This window comes from Balaenoptera physalus (genome assembly GCF_965194825.1).
Source record: "Balaenoptera physalus genome assembly, chromosome: 2".
NCBI classification, from domain to species: domain Eukaryota; kingdom Metazoa; phylum Chordata; class Mammalia; order Artiodactyla; family Balaenopteridae; genus Balaenoptera; species Balaenoptera physalus.
Genome location: NC_138883.1, coordinates 34448149 through 34475751, shown reverse-complemented (window position 1 = coordinate 34475751; position 27603 = coordinate 34448149). Strand labels below are relative to the sequence as shown.

Genomic DNA, 27603 nt, shown 5'->3' with positions numbered 1-27603 from the left:
GTGACTTTGGGGAGAACAGCTTCAGAGAAGAGGTGGGGTGGGAGCCTGATTGGAGGAGGCTGTGAGAAAATGTAGCCAACATTTTCAGGCTGGGGAAGAGAAAAGAGTTTAGTATCAGGAAGAGGAGGTGGGACGGTAGGAGCATTTTTATTTATTTAATTTTATTTTTTTGGCCACACCGCGTGGCTTGTGGGATTAGTTCCCTGACCAGGGATTGAACCCGGGCCTTCGGTAGTGAGAGTGCGGAGTCCTAACCACTGGACCACCAGGGAATTCCCTGGTAGGAGCATTTTTAAAGAGCACAGAGGAAAAAGTTAAAGATAAAGGGGAGATAGGAGATAAATGATAGAGTAAGGTCCCTGAGAAAGCAGGAGATGATGGGCTAGAGACAAATTCACTTCAGGAGGAAAGGAAAATATGATGAGTATGAATTCAAATAGACTTCTAAACTTGGTAGCAGAATATTCCTTCTGGTTGTCCCTATTTGTGTGTGTGTGTGTGTGTGTGTGTGTGTGTGTGTGTGTGTGTGTGTGTGTGTTAAGAGGTCAGGATACATGTTGAAATTGAGGCAAGGAGTTTAAGAGGGATAGTGAAGGTTTGAAATAATCTTTGTGGAGATTAGGTTGGTGGCAATTAGGGAAATAAAAAAAGATGGACAGTTTCATTGGAAACCCTGGGTGACGTTGGTGTCTATGTACTTAAAATGGCATCAACGTGCAAGGTGACGTGATTTGTCTCTAGCAGCTCTCATCAGCCAGCTGCACAAAGAGGACCAATGCATAAGTTCATCAAGAGTTGGGGTTTTCAGACTCTTAGGGCAGAAAGACAAGGGGGTCAGGGGGCTGAGGATATTGGTAAGGGAATGATTGAAGTGATGAGTATGAAATCTCAGTTGGATAAAAAAGGAAGTGATGACAGCAGGGCCTTATAGTGGTCTGGAGGTCCTTCTGGGGTTAAATAACTGCTACGTTGGGATTTGTGCCACAAGAGAGCTAGATGAATAGGAGGTGCTGTGGTGGGGTTGTCTGAATGCAGGATTTTAGAGGTGGATGGTTCCAGGTGTTGACAGGCTGAGGGGTGGAATGAGGTAGAGGAGGTTTCTGATGAGGAGGAGGTCAAGGGCCTGAGGGTCCAGGGAGTTGCTGGCACATCTATGAAGATAATGAAGTCACCTGGACGATGGCAGCATTAGGATGAGAAGGCTGAGAAACAGGCACCAAAATCATCTGTGAAAAAAGAGACATGGGAGGGAAGTAAATCCAGGACAGGGTCAGAGAGGAGGAGCCTCATGACTTGGGGCTCAAAGGAGCAGGCGTTTCATGTCAGGATGGAGGAAGGGTCTGGAAGTGGGGGTGGGCTGTGGAGAGGACAGTGATACCCTGCCCCCGGGAAGCTGGGGCATGTGGGATACGGGAGAATAATGAGCCTCCACTTCAGAAACTGCAGGCCAAGAGGTGTCCACAGGACACAGCCAGTTCTCAGCTGAGGCCGGGAATTGGGGGTACATTAGAGATACAAAGGCTGAAGATGTGAGGGTGTTTCTTATTCATGAAAATGGAATTCCGGTGAGAAGTGTGGAGGGGAGAGGATTGTGGGCTTGGGTCAGGGAGAAGACCAATGGGTTTATGTTTGGGAATGTTCACTTAGCAACCCTGTGTGCAGTGTGGTATGTTTGTTCTTTCAACAACCAAGAAAACTGTCAGTGTGGATGCACTGTGATAAGGGCTGTTGTACAAATAGCACAGGGCATTTGCAAGTAGTGAAGTGGAGCACGCCTAAGGGAAGGCAAACAAAACTCCAGCCGATGAAGGAATGGGATAGTTGAGAGCCCAGGAGGAGGGGCAGTTCAGCCAAGTGAGCCAGTAGATGGGGTGGAGGGGTGATCAAAGCATACCAGGTATGGGTTTGAAGGCACATGGTGTGATGGAGCTCACAGTGTTCTAAGAACGTGAATGAGTCTAGATCAAAGGGTGGGGATGGGTGAGGGATGGTAGATCAGGTCAGAGACAGGCAACGTTCAGATCATGAAGGGCCTGTGTGCCAAGCTAGAGTTCGAACTTTATCCTGAAATCAAGCCGTGAAAGGTTTTAGGCAGAATGAGATAATTGGATTTATGCCCAGCTGCTGTCCTCCCAAACAAATTGTAATGCTCAATAAACCAATTTCTCCCGCCCACACTTCTCTGAGCTCCAGACCTATATTTCCAGCTACGTGCTAGACCTCTGCCTTTGGCTGTCCTGGCCTCTCCCTGTGTGTGCCTTGAATCTAGTGAATGACACCACCTTTCTCTATGCCTACATCCAATCTCACGGGTGCTGTTAGAGAAAACCATGCTCCTGGGGAGGTCGGTGCCATGACAAATCAATGGTTAACAGCAAAGTTGTCTAACATGCATATTCATTAATTTGCTCCATTATCATGCTCAGTCAATGTTTGGAGATGACCCAGTCAACATACTGGGTTCAGGATAGAACTGATCTATGGCATATCATTTTCTTTGTCTCTTCCAAGCTTTCATTTAAAAGATAAATCCATACAGAGTAAGATTTCATTAGTAAGGCTATCTATTACTTTCTATTGCTTAAGGAAATTATTTTGCAAACACAGGCTTAGCAAGAATTCTCCAGGACAGTTCTCTTAAGTTGTTTTTTCAGTTATCTATAGTTTTGTAACACACTATATATGTTACAATCCACCCACACATAAAGATTAAATAGAATTTATTTTATAATGTTCATGATCTGTGGGTCAGAAACTCAGGCAGGGTTCAGCTAGGTTTTTCTTCCCCTCCATGTGGCGTTGACTGAATTACTCCATGGGGTAATCCATGGGGTAATCCAGATGATGTCTGGGTTGGTCCAAGAAGGCTTCCCTTCACATGTCTTGAATCTCGGCAGGATAGCTAGAAGCTGAACTCAGGTGGACCACTCTCCCTCTCCACATAGACTCAGGGCCTCTCCGTGGTCTTTCCAACAGGCTTGTTCAACTTCTCCCAAAATGACAGAACTCGAGGAATGATATTTAAGAGATAGAAAATTTCTTAACGTCTGGGCTTGGAAACTGGCACAACATCACTTCCGTGTAGTCTATTGGTCAGAGAAGTCACACCACAGTCACACAGAGTCCACCAAGATTCAAAGAGAGGAGGGGCACATAGACCTACCTCTTCAGTTGTCAAGAGACCAAGAAAATGTATGCCATCTTTATTTATTTTTTCTTTTCCATTATGGTTTATTACAGGATATTGAATACAGTTCCCTATGCTATACAATAGGACCTTGTCGTTTATCCATTCTATATATAATAGTTTGCATCTGCTAGTTCCACAATTCCCAATCCAACCCTCCTCACACACCGCACCCCCTTCCCAGCAACCACAGTGTATGCCATCTTTAAACTGTGCTCTTGCTCAGAATCTAGAACGATATTTTACAAGTGAAATTATTCTTTTGGTATTTCTGTAAAATTACTGAAATCGTTATCATTCAAAATATGTGTGAGGGCATTGTTTAAAAAATTTTAATATCATTTAATTTTTATTGAGCTGTAATTAACATACGACAATATTCATCCTTTTAAAGTATACAATTCAGTGGTTTTTATCATATTCACAAGGCTGTACAATCATTACCACTGTCTAATTTCATAACATTTTCATCATCCCCAAAATAAACTTTATACCCTTTGCCAATCACTCCCTATTCCTTCCTCTCAGCTACTGCCAGCAACTAATCTACTTTCTCTCTCTATGGGTTTGCCTTTAGAGATTTCTTAAAAATGGAATCATACAGTATGTGGCTGTTTGTGTCTGGCTTCTTCACATAGCATAATGTTTTGCAGATTCTTCCACATTGTAGTACATATTAGTGCTTTATTCCTTTTTATGGCTGAGCAATAATTCATTGTACGGACATTCCATATTTTCTTAATCCGTTCATCAGTTGATGCACAGTTTAGGTTATTTCCACTTTGGGGCCATTATGAATAATGCTACTATAAACATTTGTGAACAAGTCTCTGTGTAGATATATATTTTTATTTATTTTGTAGATGTACCTAGGAATGAAATTGCTAGATCATATATTAACACGATGTTTAATTGTTTGAGGAACTACCAGACTGTTTGCCAAAGAAGCTATTTTACATTCGTATCAGCAGTGTATGTTGCCAGTTTCTCTACATCCTTGCCAATACTTGTTATCATCTGTGTATTGATTTTAGTCATCCAAGTGGGTATGAAGTAGTATCTCTTTGTTGTTTTGATTTGCATTCCTCTGATGACTAATGATGCTGAACATCTTTCCATGTACTTATTGGCCATTTTATTTTTAGGTACGTATCCTTGGAGAAATGTCCACTCTGATCCTTTGCCCATTTTCAGTTGGGTTATTTATCTTTTTATTGTTGAGGAAAGTCAGGATTTTGACCCAGGAAATCTGGCCCCGCAACCTGTGGGTCTAACTCTCACGCTCTCCTCCCTCTTGCTATGCATCATGGTTACAAAGTGGTACAAATTTTGTTGTATTACTATTTACTCTAGGTAAGAAGTAGGATGAAAAGACATTTAAAAACTGGAAAATATAGCTTCTCTTGGAGGTGATAACTCTCTTGGTTTGGGAAAAAAACATTTATAACACCTTTAGGAAGGCAACAGGTACCCAGTGGAGACAGTTTAATAAAGAAATAGCTAAACTGCCTCGCGTGAGAAGATAAAGGAATTTGGGGGTTTGGGTGAATAGTCAAAAAGGAACAAAGATAAGACTCCCTAAAGAAGAGAGTTAACAAATCATCACATTGCATACTTTAAATATCTTACAATTTTCACACTACTGTATATAAAATAGATAACCAACAAGGACCTACTGTATACACAGGGAACTATACTCAATATTTTGTAATAACCTGTAAGGGAAAAGAATCTGAAAAAGAATATATATATACATATATATATATACACAACACACATATGTGTGTGGGTTTGTATAACAATATCTGTGCTGTATACTTGAAACTAACACAACACTTTAAATCAACTATACTTCAATAAAATAAAATTTTAAAAATCTTACAATTTTATTTGTCAGTTATGCCTCAAGAAAACAAGAAGGGGAAGGAGGAGGAGGAGGAGGGGGAGGAGAGGGAGGAGAAGAAGAAGAGGGGGAGGGGAGGAAGAAAAGAAGAGTAGTATTAGTAAGAAACATGTCAGGAACTAGAGTTTATAGATAAAAGTAACCAGTGAAAATTTTTCAGTGTCAAGGTAACCAAAGGACTTTAAGAACAGGCCTGTTTAAAGTTTAGTATTAAGTCATTTATGTTGCTGAATTATAAACCCCCTCTATTTTCCCAAATCTTGGAAAAATCACACAATGTGTGAATTCACAGAAATCTTCGGGAGATTGATTGTTGGTCTTCCCAATAGATATAGGAAAGGGATCTAAGCCAACTTTATGCAAAAGCAAAAGATGGGATGATTTCACTAACATTCGATTGCATCTTATCATTAAAATGTAACACAGTGATCAAGGATTGTTAAAATAAATGTGGCAGAGTGAATTGCTGAGACCTTAAACTTATGTTTTGCTTTTCACTGCTCTGAAAAGAAATCTCCATGTTGATTGTTAGGGGTGGGTGTAGGGGAGCCAGATGTCGTATCATAGTATGAATGTGGTCCGATGGTGCCCAGCACTGTAAGTATGTGGATAGGACACCAGTAATAAGATTTGAAACGTATAGAGCTAGAAGCTAATCAGTGGAAAATTCTTCCAATCATCAGAAGTGTAAAAGGTAAGTGGAATGTGGACTGTTTTGTTCTCATTAATGCCTAGTCAAAATGGAAATTATTCAATAATGCAGCATATACAATTACAAATGTACCATTTTTTCTTGTATTTTTGGTGTGAATACATGAAAAATAATTGATCAGAATTTCCGTTTCTAGGGCGGCAATACTACAAACCACAAGTGTACGTGACTGTGTATGAAAGCACATAATTTATGCAACTATCAATAATTCAAAACAAATTTGAGTAAAACCTCAATCTAAGCATGAGAAAACATCAGAAAACCCAAATTTAGAGGCATTCTACAAAATAACTGACCAGTACTCTTCAAACGTGCCATTGTACCTAACAACTAAATGCAGTGTAAGGTCCTGAATTAGATCTTGTTCAAGAAATACAACATTAGTGGGGAAACTGGTGAAAATAGAATAAGGCCTTCAGTTTATTTAATATTATTATACAAATGTTAATTTCCTAGTTTTAATCATTGTACTAAAATTATTTAAGATGTTAACATTAGGGGAAGCTGTATGAAGGGTACATGGGATCTTTCAGTACTATTTTTGCAACTTTTCTGTAACCCTTAAAAATAAAACTTTTTTCAAACAAATTTGATCATCCATGATAGAGGTAAGGCTGAATTATCTTTTAATTCTGTCTATGGAAAATTATATTTACAAAATCATTGTCACAGCAAGAGGCCATCAGAACTATGCAGCCAAAAAAATGAGAAAAAATATCATTAAGCACGTCAGGCAGTTAGTTAATAAAAATATAATTTTCTGGACTTTGTGATCTTTGTGGCAATTAGATTTTTTTAATTTTATTTTTTATTTTATTCAAGTACAATTGATGTACAATATTATATGTTACAGGTGTACAATATAGTGATTCACAATTTTTAAAAGTTATATTCCATTTATAGTTATAAAATATCAGCTATATTCACTGTATTGTACAATATATCCTTTTTTTTATTTTAAATATCTATTTGATTTATTTATTTGGTGGTGCTGGGTGAAATACAGTGAAATGCACAAATCTTAAGTGTATATTCACTGAGTTTCAACAAATGCATAGATCGCAAGATGTAGAACATTTCCATCACCCCAGAAAGTTCCCTCATTAGGGGTGCACAGGTCCCAGCCATGGCAGACTAATGGAGTTATCAGAATTAAGCTGGGAGGAAGGCCAAAAGTTTAGGAGATAGCCAGCACCCCTAGGCCCTGGAAAGGTACTAATAACGGATCCTGGGCAGTAAGCAGGTTTGCTTCGTTAGACTCCAGCTGAGTCAAAGGCACAGGATACAAAGCAAAACATTACCGGGCTCTAATCCTTTCCAAGAATACACATACTGAAGTTGTATCATCCTGTTATCCTGAAGGCCCTACCTCTTGGAGGGCAGTGGTTCTCAAATGGGGTAGTTTTGCCCCCCAGTGGACAGTTGGCAATGTCTGGAGACGTTTTGATTGTCACAGGGGGGAGCAGTGCTACTGGCATGTATGTATAGAGGCCAGAGACGCTGCTAAGCACCTCCAAAGTACAGGACACCCCCTTACAAGAATTCTCTGGCCCCAAATGTCAATAGTACCCGCTGTCGGTAAGTGTCCCTGACCAATAGGCGGAAAATCAATAGACGTTACATACTATCAGTAAACTTTTTTTTTGAGAAGGATAATGAGTTTATTTCACCTTTTAAAATCGAGAAAAAGGAACAATCGGTGCTCGCTTCGGCAGCACATATATTTAAAAAAAAAATTGGAAAAAAGGAACAACCATTATTACTGGGTAAAACAAATATAAAAACTGTGCTTCCACTTGGGTCAAGTCAGGGGTAGGGACATGGGAAGAGGCAGCAAGTCCCTCATGGCTGGAAATAGAAATATCTATGTGGTACTACATAAACACTTTTAGGGGGGTGGCAGGCAGTTTGTGGTAGGAAGGTTGGATTTGGGACCTTCTACTTCTCTGCCTAGATTCCAGAATCTGTGATTCTAAGACTAGGTGAAAGGAGGGAGAGAAGTAGAGGTTTATCGTTCTTCCTCCTGCTCTAATTTGTAAGGGGCTTCTTCCAAGAGTAACCAGGGCAAGAATAACCACGTGGCCAGTGCAGTATGACCCCATTTGAATTCAGACCAAAATTCAAATCGTAGAGCAGCTTTCCAGCTTCGTATCATGTGATCTCTTCATAGCACACCCTTCAAGGATGGCTTACCTTCTGACCTGTGATTTATCAGTGTCAGGAAGAGGTGTTACAGGTGGTGAATGCTTCCTCATAGCTGAATTTTAGGTCTGTTCCTGCACTGGTTCTCCTGATGTTTTCATCTCTTTCTATCACATACGAGATTGAAGTCCCTAAAAAACAGATATCAGATTGGTCTGTGATCCTTTTGGTGTTGATTCCAATGATGAAGTAGGTCAAGATGATAGTTTTGCTTATATAGCAACACATGTTTAAGAATGTCTCAATACTGGTTTGAGAAATAGCTTTGTTTTGTGATATTGCAATGGTTAATTTAACAAAAATAAACAAGTAAGTTGTTTCAAAGTGATCTTGTTTGTTTTGCTCAAAACTTTAATTTTTAATACGCCAGAGGTTATGAGTTCACAAGGTACAAAAGGGAACATTCGGTGAAAAGCCTCCACCTATTCCTGTCCCCCGTCCTCCTAGAAGCAACCATTGTTATCTACTTCTTGTTATCTTTTCTGAGATAGTCTATGCATACCAAATAAATATGTCCATATAGTCCCTCCATTTTTTAAACAAATAGTAGCATATTATGGACACTGCTCTGCACCTTGTCTTTTTACCTAATATTCTCAAAGATTGTTCCATGACCATATGTTAAAAAAAGTATTCTTTGTTACAGCTGTATAGTATCCATTGTATAGCTATGGACATTTGGACATTTGGAAGGTTTCCAAACTTTTGCTATTACACACAGTACTGCATGACAACCTTACAAAAACAAGAAAGTGGAATGTCTAGGTCAACAGGCATGTGTTTTGATTAATTAGATGTTGCCACACTTCTCTCTGGAGACTGTAACAATCAATTCTCCCAGTAGCATTTCATCATTATTTATTCACATTCTCACCAGTGGACCATGTTATATAACCTTTTTGATCTTTGTCAATTAAGTGAAGAATGGCTCCCAGTGTAATTTTAAAAAAATATTTACTTATTTATTTTTACTCATTTAGGCCGTGCCGGGTCTTAGTTGCGGCACACGGAATCTTTGTTGCCACATGCGGGATCTTCATTGTGGCATGCGGGATCTTTAGTTGCGGCATGCAAACTCTTAGTTGCAGCATGCATGTGGGATCTAGTTCCCTGACTAGGGATGGAACCCAGGCCCCCTACATTGGGAGTGTGGAGTCTTAGCCACTGGATCACAAGGGAAGTCTCCAGCTCCCTGTGTAATTTTCATTTGCCTCTTTCTTATTATGAGTGAGGTTAAAGAATCACTTGTATTTTCTTTTCTGTAAACTGTGATTTCAATTGCATTGTTTATTCTTTTTCTTAGTGATTTTTAAGAGTTCTTTATACACTAAATAAATTAAACTCTTGTCTGCAAAACATGTGTTTCCTATCTTGTTATTATTAGGTTTTATCACTCTAAAATCATTTAAAAAATTGTTCAGTGGTTTTTCTTAATACTTTAATGGTTTCATTTTTCACATTTATATCTTTGATCTATTTCAAATTTTGGTGTAAAGAGTAAGGTAAGGATCAAGTTTACTTTTTCCCAACTGGATACCTAGGTATTATAATACTTTATTAAATACTCCGTCTCCACCACTAACCCCCACTGATTTGAAACGGTGTTTTTATCATATCTCTATTTCCATCTATATTTGGGTCTATTTCTTGGCTTTCCATTCTGTTCTATTGATTTGTCTGACTATTCACCTGCTTGTACCACACTATTTAAATTATTATAGTTTTGTAATGTCATTTAACATTTGGCAGGACTAATCAATCACCTGATGGTGGTCTTTGGATTATAATATTTAATAACATGTGTTTTCAGCAAACTATTTGTGTGTTTCCGTAATTCTAGATGCCTTATCTTCCTTCGAATATCTTTTCTATGCTGCTCCAGAGCACTACATGCTGTTCTTTAGGGCTCTCTGCCTCGCAGACAAGCTCAAGATAAATTGAGTATCATCTCCACAGGTGCAGGGGATCTTGAATTTGATTCAATAGTGATAGGGAGCCTACAGGACTTTAGTACAAAGGTACTCAGATTTGAGGTTATTAGATGTACTTTCCCTCGCATCATATGGCATTGTGTCTGTTTCACTGGTTGACCTCAGCTCTGATTACACGGGGTAGGGAGGACTCAAATAAAACACCCACAGATCTTGTTTTCACATATAATCTAAGAGATGTTGTAGACCCAGTGTCACCAGGTATTGGAGAAAAGTACTCTGTCCAATCAGCAGGACCATGTTGGCCCAGCAGACATCCACTAGGAGGCAGGCATTGGGGAGCACCAGCAGAAAGTTCCCCTCAGGGGCTTCTGGGACTTTGCAGTATTTGCAGCTGACATTGCTGCAGTGAACTGGACCCAGAGCAGGAGAAGCGGGAAGAGATGGGAGAGGCAACCTGGGAGTCAAGAGGGATTCCCCTTGGGAATGATCTGACTACTCCTTGTTCTGTTCATCAGGTTCTTGGGATTTGCAAGGGGCAGGAATGGAACCAGGAAATGCTCAGTAAGTGTATGTTAAATGGATGGATGAATCAATGAATGAAGGAGTGAGCACCTGCCTGCCACAGGAGTCTTCTTTCATCACTCGTGTCTTCTTGGAACCTCCTCTAGCTTTGCAGGAAGGAGCAGATCTGGGGCATGACTCTTGGAGTCCTGTCCAGGAGAGGAATACTGAGTGAGCAAAGGCTGTGAACCCTACATATCCTCCTCCCATCCCCTCACACACCTCCAGAGGGTGCTGAGAGTTTCTGCTTGGTTTGTTTCTCGTCTTTCCCCTCATCTTTAATAGCATTCAACTGAAACATCACCTGCATTCATTACCTTTCCCTTTTCTACACTAAACCCTTGAATAAAGCAAGTAGGACAGAAATCAATACAGCTAATCATAACAGCCAACTCTATTTTTTTTTTTGGCCTTGCTGCATAGCATGTGGGATCTTAGTTCCCTGACCAAGGAAAATGTGCCCCCTGCAGTGGAGGTGCGTAGTCAACCACTGGACCACCAGGGAAGCTCAAACAGCCAACTCTTTTTCTTTTTTTTTTTTTTTAATTTATTTATGTTTTGGCTTCTTTGGGTCTTTGTTGCGGTGCACGGGCTTCTCATTGCAGTGGCTTCTCTTGTTGCGGAGCATGGGCTCTAGGCGCCCGGGCCTCAGTAGTTGTGGTGTGTGGGCTTCAGTAGTTGTGGCTCGTGGGCTCTAGAGCACAGGCTCAGTAGTTGTGGCACAAAGGCTTAGCTGCTCCACGGCATGTGGGATCTTCCCAGACCAGGGCTTGAACAGGTGTCCCCTGCATTGGCAGGTGGATTCTTAACCACTGTGCCACCAGAGAAGTCCCTGAACAGCCAACTCTTTTTTTTTTTTTTTTAAATTTATTTATTTATTTTATTTATGGCTGTGTTGGGTCTTCGTTTCTCTGCGAGGGCTTTCTCTAGTTGTGGCAAGTGGGGGCCACTCTTCATCGCGCTGCGCGGGCCTCTCACTATCGCGGCCTCTCTTGTTGCGGAGCACAGGCTCCAGACGCGCAGGCTCAGTAATTGTGGCTCACGGGCCCAGTTGCTCTGCGGCATATGGGATCCTCCCAGACCAGGGCTTGAACCCGTGTCCCCTGAATCGGCAGGCAGATTCTCAACCACTGCGCCACCAGGGGAGCCCCCAGCCAACTCTTATACAGTGTCTACTATGTGCTAGTCTCCGTCTCAAATTTCCTACCTATTTAATTAATTTACTACTTAAAAAGGTAGGTGTATATTTTATCATGCCATTATGCAAGTGAGGAAAGTGAGTTAACAGAGAGGTTTAGTAACTTGCCCAGGGCCGCCTATCTGGTAAGCAGTTCAGCTGAGATTTGAACCAGGAAGTCCACGCTAAGAGCCCATGCACTGAAACACTATACCTTTTCTTCGGCATGTACAATACATGTGTGTGTTAACTTCATTGAAACAGAACATAAAACACAGTCAAGTGCACAAATCAAGTGTGTGACTCAGTGAATTTTCACAAGGTGAGCACACCTGTGTAATAGCAACCCTCCCCAAAGAACAGAACACTACCAGCCCCCCCAGGAGAGCCCAACATACCCCGCCCCAGTCTCTACCCCTTCCCCACCAAGGGAAACTCTCTCCTGAATTCTCTCACCTCTCTTCTGGGGGTTTCTTCCTTGTCTTTCTATTTTAATCACACTGTATTTCAAGTATCATGGGGTCTGCTGCTAAAGTTAAAAATATTCTATTTTGCAGGAGTGGAGGTGAGGGTGGTGGAGGGAACACATTCCCCGGATAAGAGAAATGACTGAGGGTGGGAAAGTTAGGGGCAGTTCTCCATCTCCCCTCATTCTCTTTGCCAGTAAGTGTGAGGCTCTGCTCTTTTCTCCAACCTTCTCTCCCGGGACTACATCTCCCAGCAGGCTGTGCTCTGACAGCTCTCGGATTTAAATAGGATTCTGGGCTACGCTTAGAGCCAGGCTGTTGCTGAACACCCAGGAGCGAGAGGAGCTGGAGGAAAGAGAAGCAACAAGAAGCAGCCAAGAGTTGGAGCCAGACCAGGAGGAGCCCGAGCCAGAGTTGGAGTCAAAATTGTTCTTGGTAAAGCAGCAGCAACTAAAGAAGTTGAAAAGATGCTGGTTTTCTTAGGACTGCTCACCTCCTTCCTTTCTTTCCTGTATGTGACAGCTCCATCCATCAGGTTTGTCTTAATTCAGTAACTCATTCAATAGTTTACAAAGCCCTGAATTGGGAGCCACGGAGCTTGTAAGAAGATGAGTTCTTAGCTGCTGAAGGAAAAGAAAGGGATGGAGGCCAAGGGAGAGAAAGTCAAGGCAGGAAAAGCAGGAAGGAAGGAAGTAGCTATGAATACCGTGGTGGAAAACGAGAAGGAAGCACCTGGGGCTGGGAGAGGAGGGGCGGGTTTGAATTCTGATGCTATTGGAAGGCTGAGTGGATGACTGTTAAGTAGCTTGACAGACATCTTATGGGGGAGTCCTTGCTCTTTCACTCTATTCCCTTGGGTTCCTCTGAAGGTCTCCCTTTCTTCACTGTCCCTAGTCAAGGTGGCCCTGCTGCGTTACGGTGGGTGGTCATTGCCGAGGGACTCAATTGCTAAGTACCAGGCATCTGGGGAAGGGAACAAACTCTCTTCCCTTTGAGACTACCCTCAACTAACGTTTTGGGTTGGCTCTTCTGTGTGGGATTTCTGGAGATGTCAAAGAAATGTGTGTTATGAGTAGAGAACTTTTAAATTGTTGAAGATAAAGAAGGTTAAATGGACATATCAGAGACAGAGTGTTGCTCTAGGTCCCGCCATAGAAACCTGGGTTTGGGTTCCAGTTTTGCCACCATTAGCAAGTGACTTGAACTTCCCTGAGCCTCAGCTTTCTCCACTGTAATGTGGGGATAATAACAGAGTGGTTGAGAGAATTAAATTCCCTTGGAAAATGCCTAGCCTAGTGCTTGGCAGCTGGATGATGCTCAGGTAATGTTAGTTTTACTTCCTCCCGTCCTATTTTTGGGAACTTATCAAATCAACTCTATGTAAAAGGATGCTCTCTGCACAGAGGTCTGAACAAGGGAGGTTTTCTCTCTGTGCATTGATGGCGAGTATGAAATCTCTAGTGGGATGGCAGAATATTCTAGCTCTCTAAAACTGGACAGGCAGCCCAAGAGCCGTATTTCTATATGGGACCCTGGAGGTGCTGTTCATCAGTTACTCACCATTGATGCTTATTGAAGGTGAGGGCTCAGGACCACTGATTCCACTAATGCCCATCCCCCTCATGTTCTTAGGGCAGGATAGAGAAGGAAGATGACCTCCGGGAACCTCTAGAGATAAGAGCGAGGTATCTTTGTTGTTTAACAAGGAACCATTGGCCCTGGCTCAAGAGAACTTATTCTATTTGCCCAGATGATCATTTGTAGCTTCCGGGCACGTGACCTCCCAACCTGAGCTGATAAGCAGGAGACTGCCTTGCCCACTGGGAAGACGCTGTCCCCTGAAGATTAGCTTCTTTAAGTCTCCTGACAACAACGAAAAGAAATCCCTCTTTGAGGCTGGGTGGATTTTATGTATCTCAGTCTGGGATTGGAAAGGATGGTGCATAAATGTTTTGTTTCTCTTGCCTGTAGGAAGTTCTTTGCTGGTGGGGTCTGTGGAACAAACATGCAGCTTCCCGGGAAGGTGGTGGTGATCACCGGTGCCAACACAGGCATCGGCAAGGAGACAGCCAGAGAGCTTGCTCGCAGAGGCAAGTCCTTCCTTTCTGTTTCCACAGGACAGCACCTCCTGCCTTTCTCACTAGAAACTCTACTCACGTTCCCTTATCTTTCCTCCTGGGCTTAGAAGTTCTGGCCAGGAACTCAAGGAACCTGGGATTCAAGTCCAGCTGTGACACCAACTTACTCTGTGGCTTAAACTTTCCTTCCTTCCTGCTCCTTCCCTATTATATAAAGTAAGGAAAACAATGATGTCCGTGTATAATATTGGTCAGGTCAGTTATTCTAAAAGGAGATCCTAAGCCTTGTTAAATATCAGGGTGTAAAAACCAGGGTTCCCAGCCTGGGGTTAAGCTGATAGCAAGGAGAATCTGGAAGCGGCAATTTAGCCACTCACTGCTTTAGGGATGATGTGGGGAATGTTCTGTCCACCAGTCCCAAACTCACTTACTAGACTCTTCTTCAGCCCAGGGTCTGAACACATTGCTGTCTGTTTGTTTTGGCCCCAGGAGCCCGAGTATACATTGCCTGCCGAGATGTACTGAAGGGGGAGTCTGCTGCCAGTGAAATCCGAGCTGATACAAAGAACTCCCAGGTGCTGGTACGGAAACTGGACCTATCTGATACCAAATCCATCCGAGCCTTTGCTGAGGGCTTCCGGGCAGGTGAGGCCCTGGGGGTTGGCTAGAGAGGCAGGAAGCTGGGTGTGGGAGTGGCTGCTCCACCCTGGACCAACTCTGACCCTTACATCAGACCCATCATGGATTCCACTGCACAGGTTCTGCCACACGAACCAGCAGAGCAGGGAATTGGCACGGGGATGGCGGGTGGACAGGCTGGGCGGGATCCTTATCATCTTCTTGCCTCAGCGGTGGGAATGCTGGAGGTGACAGCTCCCTGTCTGGGCTTGTACCTTGGCATCAAGGTGTGGCCCCGATGCCACTCTCTTCTTTCATCCTGAGAATCAAACTTCTGTGGCCATAGGCACAAGAGGAAGTTGTGCTGCTGCCAATATTCTTCTGTATCTTGGAAAATGACCATCTTCTATCAAGGACTATGAAATCCATGAGGGACAGGAACCATGTCTGTCTTATTTTACCACTGTATGCCCAGTGCCCAGCCCAGCTCAGAGTCAGTACTAAGTACACATTTGCTGAATGAATGGATGAATGAATGAATGGTGTCCAGGAAGATAACAGCAACTAAAATTAGAAACCCAGGTCTTCCCTGGTGGTGCAGTGGTTGGGAATCCGCCTGCCAATGCAGGGGACATGGGTTCGAGCCCTGGTCCAGGAAGATCCCACATGCTGTGGAGCAACTAAGCCTGTGTGCCACAACTACTGAAGCCTATGCACCTAGAGCCCGTGCTCTGCAACAAGAGAAGCCACCACAATGAGAAGCCCGCGCACCGCAACAAAGAGTAGCCCCAACTCGCCGCAACTAGAGAAAGCACGTGCGCAGCAACAAAGACCCAACGTAGGGCTTCCCTGGTGGCACAGTGGTTGAGAATCTGCCTGCCAATGCAGGGGACACGGGTTCGAGCCCTGGTCTGGGAAGATCCCACATGCCACGGAGCAACTGGGCCCGTGAGCCACAATTACTGAGCCTGCGCGTCTGGAGCCTGTGCTCCGCAACAAGAGAGGCCGCGATGGTGAGAGGCCCGCGCACCGCGATGAAGAGTGGTCCCCACTTGCCGCAACTAGAGAAAGCCCTCGCACAGAAACGAAGACTCAACACAGTCATAAATAAATAAATAAATAAATAAATAAATAAAAGAACGTGAATTTCTTTAAAAAAAAAAAAGACCCAACGTAGCCATAAATAAATAAATAAATAAATAAATAAATAAATAAATAAATAAATAAATTTATACATATAAAAAAAATTAGAAACCCAATGACAGTGGCTACTGAATATCACTGAGATAGGTCCAAAGGCAAGGAACAAACACTCAGGACTGGCAGCTAGCTGACTCCTTGCTAACCACATGGTCTCCTTGGTTGTGCTCTTTAGAGGAAAAGCAGCTTCATATTCTGATCAACAATGCAGGAGTGATGATGTGCCCATATTCCAAGACAGCTGATGGCTTTGAAACCCACCTGGGAGTCAACCACCTGGGTGAGTATCTTAGAGTGAGTAAAAAGCGAGACATATGCCATCATGTTCTCTGTAGGGAGATGACCCTGTACCAGTGCTGAGAATCTCCACTGGTCCTCATAGAGACCAAGATTCTACTAGACTGGAGATATTGGTTTTTCTTTCACTATCTTCTCCTAACCGGTACAAAAAACAGAGCTCCTCCTACTCATACCGTTAAGAAACCCCCAAACTTAGGAGATCCCAGGAAGAAGAAGGTCCTTCTCGAATGGGACTGTGGTAATGCAAGACCTGCCAAGCAGGGTCAGAAGTGGGGGTGCAGAAGTCTGTGTTTGGCTGGAGGGGGGGTCATATCCATAACTGAGGACCAAGCAAGCAAGGGTTGGTCCATCGTGGAGGCAGACCTTGAGGACTTGAGGCATGAGAGAGGCTAGTGTTCAGAGCTCGAGGCAATGGCTCTAGTGAGGGGATCACAGAATAGGTTCTCTGATCCTCTGCAAATGTTATTTTCCCTGACGATTCCATCCTTCCTTCCGTACATGCCCACAGTTGTGTGAGCATAACCAGACGGGGGATGTCAGAAGCCAGCAGTTGCTCCTGACCGGGGCAAGGGCAGAGGAACAAATAACAACAGATTACGTATATGTTGCCTTACCTGTAGTCCAGCTCTGGCCCTTGCCTTGAGGACTCCACTGACTCAGACTGACTGCCCATTAGCACTAAGTCACTCATGGTATCAAAATGTTCACACCCAGAAGATAGTGAGCTAGTGATGAAGCCCTGTCATACATCAGCTCCCACACCCCGAGCCCAGGCTGCCGTCCCACTCTTCAATCTCCCCTGCTGGCTCTCCTCACAGGCCACTTCCTTCTCACCCACTTGCTCCTGGGGCAGCTGAAGGAGTCCGCTCCTGCACGGGTGGTGAACCTGTCATCAGTGGTCCACCTCGCTGGCAAGATTCGCTTCCATGACCTCCAGGGTGAGAAGTCCTACAACCGGGGTTTTGCTTATTGCCACAGCAAGCTGGCCAATGTGCTCTTTACTCGTGAGCTGGCCAAGAGGCTCCAAGGTAAGTCTAGAGAAAGGGCCAGGGTTAAGACAGCAAAAGCAGGGGCTTCAGTCCAGATTAGAGGTTCACAGAAACTTCTGAAGTCAGGATGTCAAACGTGCACATTTCAGTGGCAGCTCTGTGCACTAAGGAGAATGAGGTTATAAAACAGAGTAAAAACAGAGTCTTTGCCCTTGGGAAGCTTAAAACTGAACAGAGGTCAGGAACCTATAAACCTTATGTGTTTTGTCACATCTTATTTCATATTTATCATCTCATCTGATTTTTCACAACAACCTCTTGCAACAGGCAGAGTAGGTATTGTTTTCACTATTTTATGGGTCCAAACTGAGGTCTAAAGAAGCGGCCGGCTCAAGATTATATGGCAAGTGAAGGAGTGAGGACTGGAATGTGGGGACTCTGTTTTAAACCAGGGTGCTTCCTTCGCTGTGCCATTTGCTGAGGTTTACAGCGTGATCTGAGCTACAGAGCTGCCGCTCGCTGCCTGGAGTCAGGGTTTCAGATACTTGGGTCTGAGTTCTTGCTCTACCACATAGTAGCCACGTGTGTATACAAACATGTCCCTTTAACCTCCCTTGACTTCATCCCCTCAACTGGAAAATGAGGTGAGGCCACTCTTGATCCTATGATTCTGTGCTCCCCTGGAGTTTTTGCTGAGCTTCTGACACTGACATCTGTGAATCTGGAGGACCATTTGCTACAGTGAATAAGCCAGAGTTTGGGGAAAATGGTATTTACTATCAGAATGCAGAAAGTAGAAGAATAGGGTAATCATTTAAATGAATACTAATAATGACAACGATAATTGAGAGTTTGTGTGTGCCATATACTATCTGTGTCTCAACTCATTTAATACACTATTCCTATGAGGTAGGTGCTATTATTTTCCCCCTCCCTACAAAAGAAGAGGTAGGCACAGATATCTTAAGAAACTTGCCCAAGCAAGATATATTAATTCCGAGGCGAGCCAGGATTCAAATCCAGGCAATCTAGTTCGGAAGTCTATGCTCTTTACTCTACATCGAGGTTCAGACCTTGGCCCTGAAACCAGCTAGGTGTGAACTTGGGCAATTTACTTAACCTGTCTGTGATGAGAACTCAGTTTCCTCAGCTGTAAATGGGCTTCTTAATATTACCTACCTCATGAACCTCTTTGAGAGTCAAATGAGTTAACACATAAAACATGTAGCACTGCCCTTGTACATAATAAGTACTAAAAATAGTGGAGGCAGCAGGGGTGTCTTGGGGGCATGTTAACTCTCATCATTTCCATCAACACCCCTCAATCTACACCTCATAAAATGTGCTTGCCCGGCAAATGCAATTCACAACAAGATCCTAGCTTCCTACCTTCTAACAGGATTGCTGCCCCTAAGACCCTCCAATAGAAATTCCAAAGATACCATTTAAGCCAAAGATTAAGATGACATTAAAATAGAAGGATGTTCAACCAAGCATTCCTTTTGGAGCATAGAAGGCTGAGAAGGCTATAGATCTTTCTGGATAAGATCAATTAATTACTCATGAGATTCTACCTGGCTAGAGGTGGTGTCTTCTGAACACTGGGGTTCTGTTTCCCAAGTCCCTTCTTCTCACTCGTGCATGTTGCTGCAGGAGATAGCTGTTTCCCTGGCCTCGGAGTGTGTCTCTGGTGTGACTGTGCCCTCTTTGTCCTAGGCACGGGGGTCACCACCTACGCGGTGCACCCAGGCATCGTCCGCTCCGAACTGGTCCGACACTCCTTCCTGCTGTGCCTGCTCTGGCGGCTCTTCTCCCCCTTCCTCAAGACGGCGAGGGAGGGGGCCCAGACCAGCCTGCACTGCGCCCTGACTGAGGGCTTGGAGCCCCTGAGCGGCAAGTACTTCAGGTGCGCAGAGGCCGCATGCGTTCTCCCCATCACCTGTGTGCATGGTGAGGCATAGGACTCCCTGGGCTTTGCACCTCCAGTGGCCAAGTTTCTGCCTGATGGGGGAATCCAGGTTCAGGTTGGGCCAGTAGACCAAATGCTGTTACTTTTCTAAGGAAACTTACATTTGAAACATGGCAAGAGTTGGTTTTATGGCTCTGTTTCAAACCTGTGTGCCACACTTCCAGGTAAGCCTTTGTAGAGCCTTTTTCTCTTCCTTGAAACTTTTGGCTGACTTCCTTCATGAATTTTTAAATGACACATAGCACAAAACTCCAGGGCAAAGTCACCTGTCCCTAGTGTGAACTCTGTCTCCCAAAGCTGCGAAGACTGGCACTATCTGTTGGAACATAAAAATAGACATTTTGGTGTTGAGGTTTATCACAAACTCAATGGGCAATCAGAGTCTGGGAATATAGGGAAGCCCAGATTACATCTCTTTCCATTCCATGACTTGATCCAGCCCAGTCTGCTTTTCTGTCCCACTTTGTTCAAGATGGTTCGTTGGTACACCATTGATTAAGTGAAGCATTGAAAATAGCCTCAGTGTCCAACAATAGGGGAATGGATAAATGATCATAGCTAATGTTGCTTGAGCTCTTACAACATGTTTGGCACTCTTCTAAGTCTTACGTGTATTAATTCATATAATCATCACAACTCTGAAAGGTAGATCGTATTATTGTCCCCATTTTACAGATGAAGAAACTGAGGCACAGAATAATTAGCTTGCTCAGGGTCATATAGTTTATAAGTGGTAGGCCTGGGATTTAAACCCAGGCAGTCTGGCTCTAGAGCCGTGCTGTTCAGCATGGTTGCCACTAGCCATATATGGCTACTGAGCACTTGAGATATGGCTAGTCCAATCTGGGACATACTGTACGTGTAAAATGTACACCAGATTTTGAAGACATAGTGTGAAAAACAGAAATGTAAAATATCTCAATAATTTTTACATTGATTACATGCTGAAATAATTTGGCTATGTTGGGTTAAATAAAATATACTACTAAAATTAATTTCACTTATTTCTTTTCACTGTTTAAAAAATACTTTAAAATTTCTATTAGGAAATTTAAAATTACACATGTGGTTCACATTTGTGGTTCGCATCCTATTTCTACTAGACAATGCCACCCTGGAGTCTGGGCGTTTAACATCACTGCCTTAATCATGTGATAAAATGTAATACAGTCACTATATAAAAGTATTTTTGAATAATATTCAATTAATGGGAAAATGTTAGTGATATAATATTATGAGAAAAAACTGAAGTATAGAACTATGTAATTATTCACTGTAAATGCATAGAAAACAGTCTGAACGGATACACAGCAAAACATAAGTAGTAGTTACTTCCAGGGAGTTTGAGGAAGAGTCGGGGGGTGGGGGACAGTGTGAAGGAGGATTTTAACCTTTTACTCTAGGTATTCCTTTATTATTTAAAAATAAAATTTAAAGATTATATATTAATTCATTACTTGTAAAATTAAAATTGTACATTTTTAACAAGAGAAAGGTATCCTCCCCAAACTAGGTACAGTATGATTCCAGTTTTTTTTTTTAATTAATTAATTTTTAAATTTTTTAAATTTATTTTTGGCTGTGTTGGGTCTTCGTTGCTGTGCGTGGGCTTTCTCTAGTTGCGGCGACTGGGGGCTACTCTTCATTGTAACACACAGGCTTCACTGAGGTGGCTTCTCTTGTTGTGGAGCATGGGTTCTAGGCGCGTGGGCTTCAGTAGTTGTGGCTTGTGGGCTCTAGAGCGCAAGCTCTGTGGTTGTGGTACACAGGCTTAGTTGCTGCACAGCATGTGGGATCTTCCCGGACCAGGGCTGGTGTCCCTTGCATTGGCAGGAGGATTCTTAACCACTGTGCCATCAGGGAAGTCCAAAACTTCTATTTAAAGAAAAACACCATGAACACTGTGCTCTGCCCCAGCCCCCCTCACCTGCTCACCCCAAAACAAAACAGGGGTGCTTAGTCAGGGGTTCATGGGGCACAAGGGGCCTGTGGATAGAATTTAAGGGGTCTTCAAACCTGGATGGAAAGATAATTTCATCTTTAGTTTCACTAACTTCCATCTGAAATTTGCCATTTCCTTTGATTATGAATGTAGGAAGTGAACCGCAGTAGTAGTGATACCCGTGACTTTGTCCCCAAGAAAACTATAAATAATTTCATGTCACACTGCAATTGTTGCAGACACCTCAGGATGTCACTTCTGCTCATCAATACTTTGAAATCTGGTGGTGATTAGACCCAGTGCTAGCTCTTCTAATAGAACACATTACTATACCACACATTGTTTTTAAAATATTTTATACTATATATAAGATAGATAACCCTCAAGGACTTACTGTATAGCATGGGGAACTCTACTCAATATTCTGTGATAACCTATATGAGCAAAGAATCTAAAAGAGAATGAATATATGTATATGTATAACTGAATCACTTTGAGGTACACCTGAAACTAACACAACATTGAAAATCAACTACACTCCAATAAAACTAAAATTTTTTAAAAGTCAATACAAAAAAGAAAAGGAAATATTTTAAAACTGCATTTCAATACAGTTAGTTTCTTTTTATCTAATGTATTTTATTACACATTTAGAAATATATTCTGAGGAAGAGGACATAAATTTTTCCAGACTGTCCATTTTCACTCCTGGATGTTCACCCCCTTTCTATGCCCTCCAGTGACTGCAAGAAGACTTGGGTGTCTCCAAGGGCCCGGAATAACAAAACGGCTGAGCGCTTGTGGAACGTCAGCTGCGAGCTGCTGGGAATCCGGTGGGAGTAGAGCTGGTGGAATAGGCACAGCTGTGTGAGGCCCAGTCCATGCCATAAGGAAAGGGGACCGAGGAGAAGGCCCACCCTGCAGGATTGTCCTGGCTGGCTGCTGTTGCGAATCCTGCCCTGCTCTGATACTCCTGACCCTTCTAGAAATCTTCGCACACCCAACCCTCTCGTGAGGCTGGCTCATGGCACGAGACAGTCACACCTACAGAGTATTCTTCTCCAAGACTTGCAGAGTTGGCCACCCTCTCGGGCCAGGAGGACTGGGCAGATGCCAGGCTGGGCACAGGGATGGCAGAAGAACCTGGGAAATTGGGTCAATTTCCTTACCGAGACTAGTTAGCATGCTCAGCTGAGGTGACAGGAGCATCGACGTCACTTCTTTCCAGGGACTATAGACTCAGAAACTCTTGACTGATCTCTTTCCTCTTTGAAGCATTAATCTGGGGTCTGGACCAACTCAGGAAAATCTTGGCTCAGCCTTGGCCAATTTTAGTTCCTTCCTCTGAGCATCCTGGAGCCACGATGTGAAGCTGGACCTTCCTGTTTTCTTTTTCCAGTACTTTTTTAAAAATTAAAAACAGATTTTTTCAGCTTTACTGAGATATAATTAACATATTGTGTAAGTTTGGACCTTCCCATTTTCAATGTAGATGGTTTCTTTTTCTAAAGAGTTCCCTTTTACCTCAATTTTTAGAGAAAATAAAGACTGCACATTCACCTTATTACCTTATTTATTCTCTCAGGGTAGCAAGGGAGAAATGAAACCAAGTTGTTGTTTTTGTTTTGTTTTGTTTGAATATTTATTTATTTATTTGGCTGCACCGGGTCTTTGTTGCCACGTGTGGGATCTTTGTTGTGGCGTGCGGGATCTTTAGTTGCAGCATGTGGGATCTAGTTCCCTCACTGGAGATCAAACCTGGGCCCCCTACACTGGGGGCACAGAGTCTCAACCGCTGGACCACCAGGGAAGTCCCGAAACCAAGTTTAATGAGTACTATCTCATCCAACCCAGCCACCCATAACCTTCTTATAATATCTCCTCTGGGTGCAGAATAAGATGGTTCAGTTGAGTATTTTCTCCAGTTTCTTCCAGCTCTCATATTTGATTATCTAAGAAGTGATAGGAGTGACAAATTAAACAGATGCTGAGCTTCACTATAGGTTAAGCCCAGAGGTAGTAGAGGACTTCATTTAATTTGATACACGGATGCAGAAAAACCAAGCTCTGATAAACCCTCTGCCTAAAATCATAGCTCTTTTCTCTTTTGGCCTCCCTGCTCTCCTCTGCTGTGGCCTTGGGTGGGTGACCTGTTTCTCACCTTAAGTGCTGAAGGTCTCCAAGAAAAGCAGAGAGACATGCCAAATCTTTTAGCCAATTGACCCAAGAAGTTATGTTATTGCTTCCAGTTTGAAAGCATCCAAAGGGCACGTGGTGACAAAAATTCCCTTTCCTTCCATAGCAAGTAGACTTAAAAAACAAACAAAAAACCATTTTACTCTGGAAATTTTCAAATAGATGAAAGTAAAGCAAATAGTATCATGAAAAACCCCACGTACCTACCTGTCACCCAGCTTCAACGTTGTTAACATTTTGTCAATCTTGTTTCATCTATTTTTCCCATGACATTTTTTTGGGGGTCGGGTAGATATTTTATTCTATTTTATTTTTAAAATTTATTTATTTTATTTTTGGCTGTGTTGGGTCTTTGTTGCTGCGCACGGGCTTTCTCTAGTTGCGGCGAGCAGGGGCTACTCTTTGTTGCAGTGCGTGGGCTTCTCATTGCGGTGGCTTCTCTTGTTGTGGAGCATGGGCTCTAGGCGCGTGGGCTTCAGTAGTTGTGACACACGGGCTCAGTAGTTGTGGGTCATGGGCTCTAGAGCGCAGGCTCAGTAGTTGTGGCGCACGGGCTTAGTTGCTCTGCGGCATGTGGGATCTTCCCGGGCCAGGGCTCGAACCCGTGTCCCCTGCATTGGCAGGCAGATTCTTAACCACTGCGCCACCAGGGAAGCCCTAACACAACCTTTTAAATCAACTGTAGTTTAATAAATAAAATTAAAAAACAAAAACAAGTATAGTCATTTTTATCAAATTGGAATCTTCTCTCTCTGGAACATTATTTTCAGAGAACAGAATGCTAACAACATTCAAAAGATTGTTCTTTAAAATATATGGAATCCTTAGAGTTTGTGTGTTTGGAATCCTTTGGGCTATTACATTTTACACTTTTTTGTTTGCCAGATTACTTGCTAGTATGATTGGCTTAATGAAGTTCATCCGATTCTTGACTTGTATCAAATACCTGAAGTCTGAAATTTGAAAAACCTCTTTGTATGTTTTCTAAGAGACTCAGAGAGCTTGGGGCCAATTGCTGGGGGCAGGGGGGCTGAGAGCCTCAGTCTGGAGTACAGGGGCTGGAGAATGGCAACCGAGCAGGGCCTAGGACTCAGGACCAAGACAGAAGCTTGAATATAGACTCTTCAGAGCCTGTAAATGCTAGAAGGGGCCCATCTAACTTGGGGAGGCAGATGAAAGCAATCTGAGTGGGAATCTGACACCCAAGAGGGAAGGACAGCCTAATGGCCTTAGGAACTTTGTAAGATGATGGCTGACCTTAAGGTCATGGTGTTTGGTAGAGAAATACTTCCTCTTGAGTTTTAGGGCGGGGGTTGGGGAAGATGGCGTTCCCTGCATTATCACCTAACCCTGGTCTCTGGAAAACACAGAAATTGCCCCAATTCTGCTTCCCTAGTCATAACTTCCATACTGTAGATCCCCTCACTTCCTGAAGAATGGCTCTACTTGAAACATGCCTCCTTTCCTGCCATCCTAGGCAAGTGGCACAGCTTAACCAGTTCAAGGAGGTACAGGCTGGAGGTGGTTACTCCTGACCACAATGCTATGCTGCTTCTCATTGAAAGAAGTCTGTGAAATATTATTTGGCCAGGGAAAATATTTTACATTGGAAGTTTTCTCTCCTATCAAATTTTCGGATGCGTTTATACCTAACAGTAGTGATGCCAACTATGGGAGAGCTGAGAAGCAAAGAATGCAAAAAAACAGAAAACAAAACAAAAAACAAAAAAACCCAAAGAGGTGTGGGTATTGATTTCACATTCTGTTGGTATTTTCAGGTTATCAAGCAATCATTGTTTCCCTTTCTCCCTTGTTCAGATTCCAGACTCCGTCATTGCTCGTGGCCTTCGGGTGTTCCCATGAGACAGCCTCCCTCAGCACTACTCCTCTTTTGGAACCCTCTCATGCTCAGGCTTCATCTTGCTTCTGTGTAGCTCCCTGCCCAGCACCGAAAACGTTGTCTCATATGTTCAGCCTGGGCAAGGAATAAGTACCAGCCTTGGCCTCTTGCTATGTCTCCTGAAGAGACTTGCCCCAAGGTCACCACCACACAAGGAAAAGGCCTTGGCTCAGCACAGACAAGGCTGGGAATCCAGTGGCTGAGTCACCCTTCCACCTTCCCATCTCTGCTCCTTAGATTCTCCCACGACCACAGAGCCATTTTCCTTCCAGTCTGTTTGTGCTATGGATATGGCTTCCAGGCTTCCTGGCTTCCTGGAAGAGTGCTCCTTACAATACAGGAGACAAAATCACGGATGAAGGCACAGGAATGACAGTCACCACGGATTTCTCTGTTCCTAGGTGTCTCTCCAGCTGCCCCAGGTCACTGCCTTCACTATTCCTGGTTTCTGTTATGCTTTGAGACTCTCAGCTAGCCTAACCCAGGTGAGGAAAATCTTCCCCTTTGGCTCCACTGAGATTGGCTTACATTTCTTAAAAATAAAACTTGTCTGGGAAACTAAAGGGAAAGGAAATCAAAGAGACATATGAAAATTGAGAAGCAAACAGTGCCAGACCACAGATTACCTAAGGGATGACTAGCTGCCACAGATTACCTTAGCTGGCACTTGGTCCTTGTCCAATTCAAGTCTGTGCTATGTGTCACCACGCCTTCAAGCCCTGGAGGATCTACCTTGTGTGTTTGGCCTCTTTTACAAGATAGACACCCACTTTGAGCAATCTTAGGCCAAAAAAACCATGGAATATTTTGCTCATAAATTCAAAGAAGGGTTGAAACTGAAAAGTGGGAAAGGGTAGGGATAGATCTCAGAAATAACTAGAACTCAGGAATCAAGAATCACCACATTCCTATATATGTGCCTTTCTCTGGATGTGGGCTTCATTTCAGAGTAAGTGGCAAGACACTTGGCTGTTGAAAACTCTCAAGCTTTACACCTTGTGGTTTTTACCATTGAAGAGGCCCTGCAGCTATTTTCTATTTTTAGTATTTAAAGAATCTAAGGTTTGGCTTGGGTCTGATGCTCACTAGGAAGCATTCAGCTATGGTAAAGGGGGGAAGAGTCATGTGAGAATGTGACAGCTGTAGAGGTCGCATTTCAAATCAGGGAGAAAAACGTGGACTGTTCAATAAATGATGTTGAACAAATAGCTATCCAGGGACTTCCCTGGTGGTGCAGTGGTTAAGAATCCGCCTGCCAATGCAGGGGACACGGGTTCGAGCCCCAGTCTGGGAAGATCCCACTTGCCACGGAGCAACGAAGCCCGTGCGCCACAACTACTGAGCCTGCACTCTAGAACCCACGAGCCACAACTACTGAGCCCACGTACCACAACTGCTGAAGCCTGCATGCCTAGAGTCCATGCTCCACAACAAGAGAAGCCACCGCGATGAGAAGGCTGCGCACCACAATGAAGAGTAGCTCCTGCTCGCTGCAACGAAGACCCAATGCAGCCAAAAAAAAAAGTAAAAGTATTAGAAGAAAATATAGGAGTATATCTTAAAGACCTTAGAAGAGGGAAGGTCCTTTTGAGATATGAAAAGCAAAAAGCATACAGGAAAAGAGGGATACAACTAAAAAACACACCAAAAATTAAGTTAAAAGTCGTGATGTTGATGGGTATTCTTGTAATTCAGGTCAGGTATCCTGGGAAATAGACTCTGAGATGGACATTTGCACACAGGGAGTTTGTGGGGAGTTCTCTTGGGATCAATACCTAAGGGGGAGTGATGGAAGTAGGATTGGGCAAAGGGCAAAGTGGAACTGTGGTGCAGTCACACAAAGGCTTAGATGATCCTGATCCCACAGGGAGCTCTGGAACTGAGTCGTCCTGAATTGAGGAAAGGAGGTTGGCTTTTATTCCCCACATTGACCAGTCAGTGGATGTGGGCAGCTTCCACGAAGGGGGCATGACCTGGGTGAAGGCAAGTTCTAGAGAGAGACTCAGCTGTGAGCTGTCAGCTACCTACGTTCCCAGCATCTGGGGGAATGGGTGCATCGTTTCTGAAATAAAGAAGCTGGTTGGCACCCCACAGCATCTGTTACACTGATATATAGATCAGAGAAAAGAGTAGTAATCACATTGTATAAAGAACTTTTACCTCTCAGGAAGAACAAGACATAGTACCCAACAGAACACTTTGCAAAAGATATAAACAGAAAATTTGCAGAAGAAATAAAAATGGTCAATACACCTTAGTAATGATCAG

The 27603-nt window shown here is 43.3% G+C and overlaps 1 protein-coding gene across 6 annotated transcripts; it reads left to right on the top strand.

Annotated features, from left to right (window-relative positions):
- Positions 1 to 531: 531 nt before the first annotated feature.
- RDH12 (retinol dehydrogenase 12) lies at positions 532 to 27369 on the top strand. Of its 6 annotated transcripts, none has more exons than XM_082451844.1 (7): positions 532 to 12678; positions 14115 to 14233; positions 14711 to 14866; positions 16215 to 16319; positions 17158 to 17367; positions 19045 to 19234; positions 25254 to 27369. In XM_082451844.1, the coding sequence occupies exons 1-7, from the start codon at positions 12611 to 12613 to the stop codon at positions 25423 to 25425; spliced, it is 1020 nt and encodes a 339-aa protein (XP_082307970.1). In that variant the 5' UTR covers positions 532 to 12610; the 3' UTR covers positions 25426 to 27369. The 6 variants fall into 6 exon arrangements, with proteins under 6 accessions (XP_082307970.1, XP_082307972.1, XP_082307969.1 ...); XM_082451846.1 differs by lacking the exon at positions 25254 to 27369 and adding an exon at positions 21980 to 22803; XM_082451843.1 differs by lacking the exon at positions 25254 to 27369 and adding an exon at positions 21980 to 22803 and having other exon boundaries at positions 19045 to 19278.
- Positions 27370 to 27603: the final 234 nt, after the last annotated feature.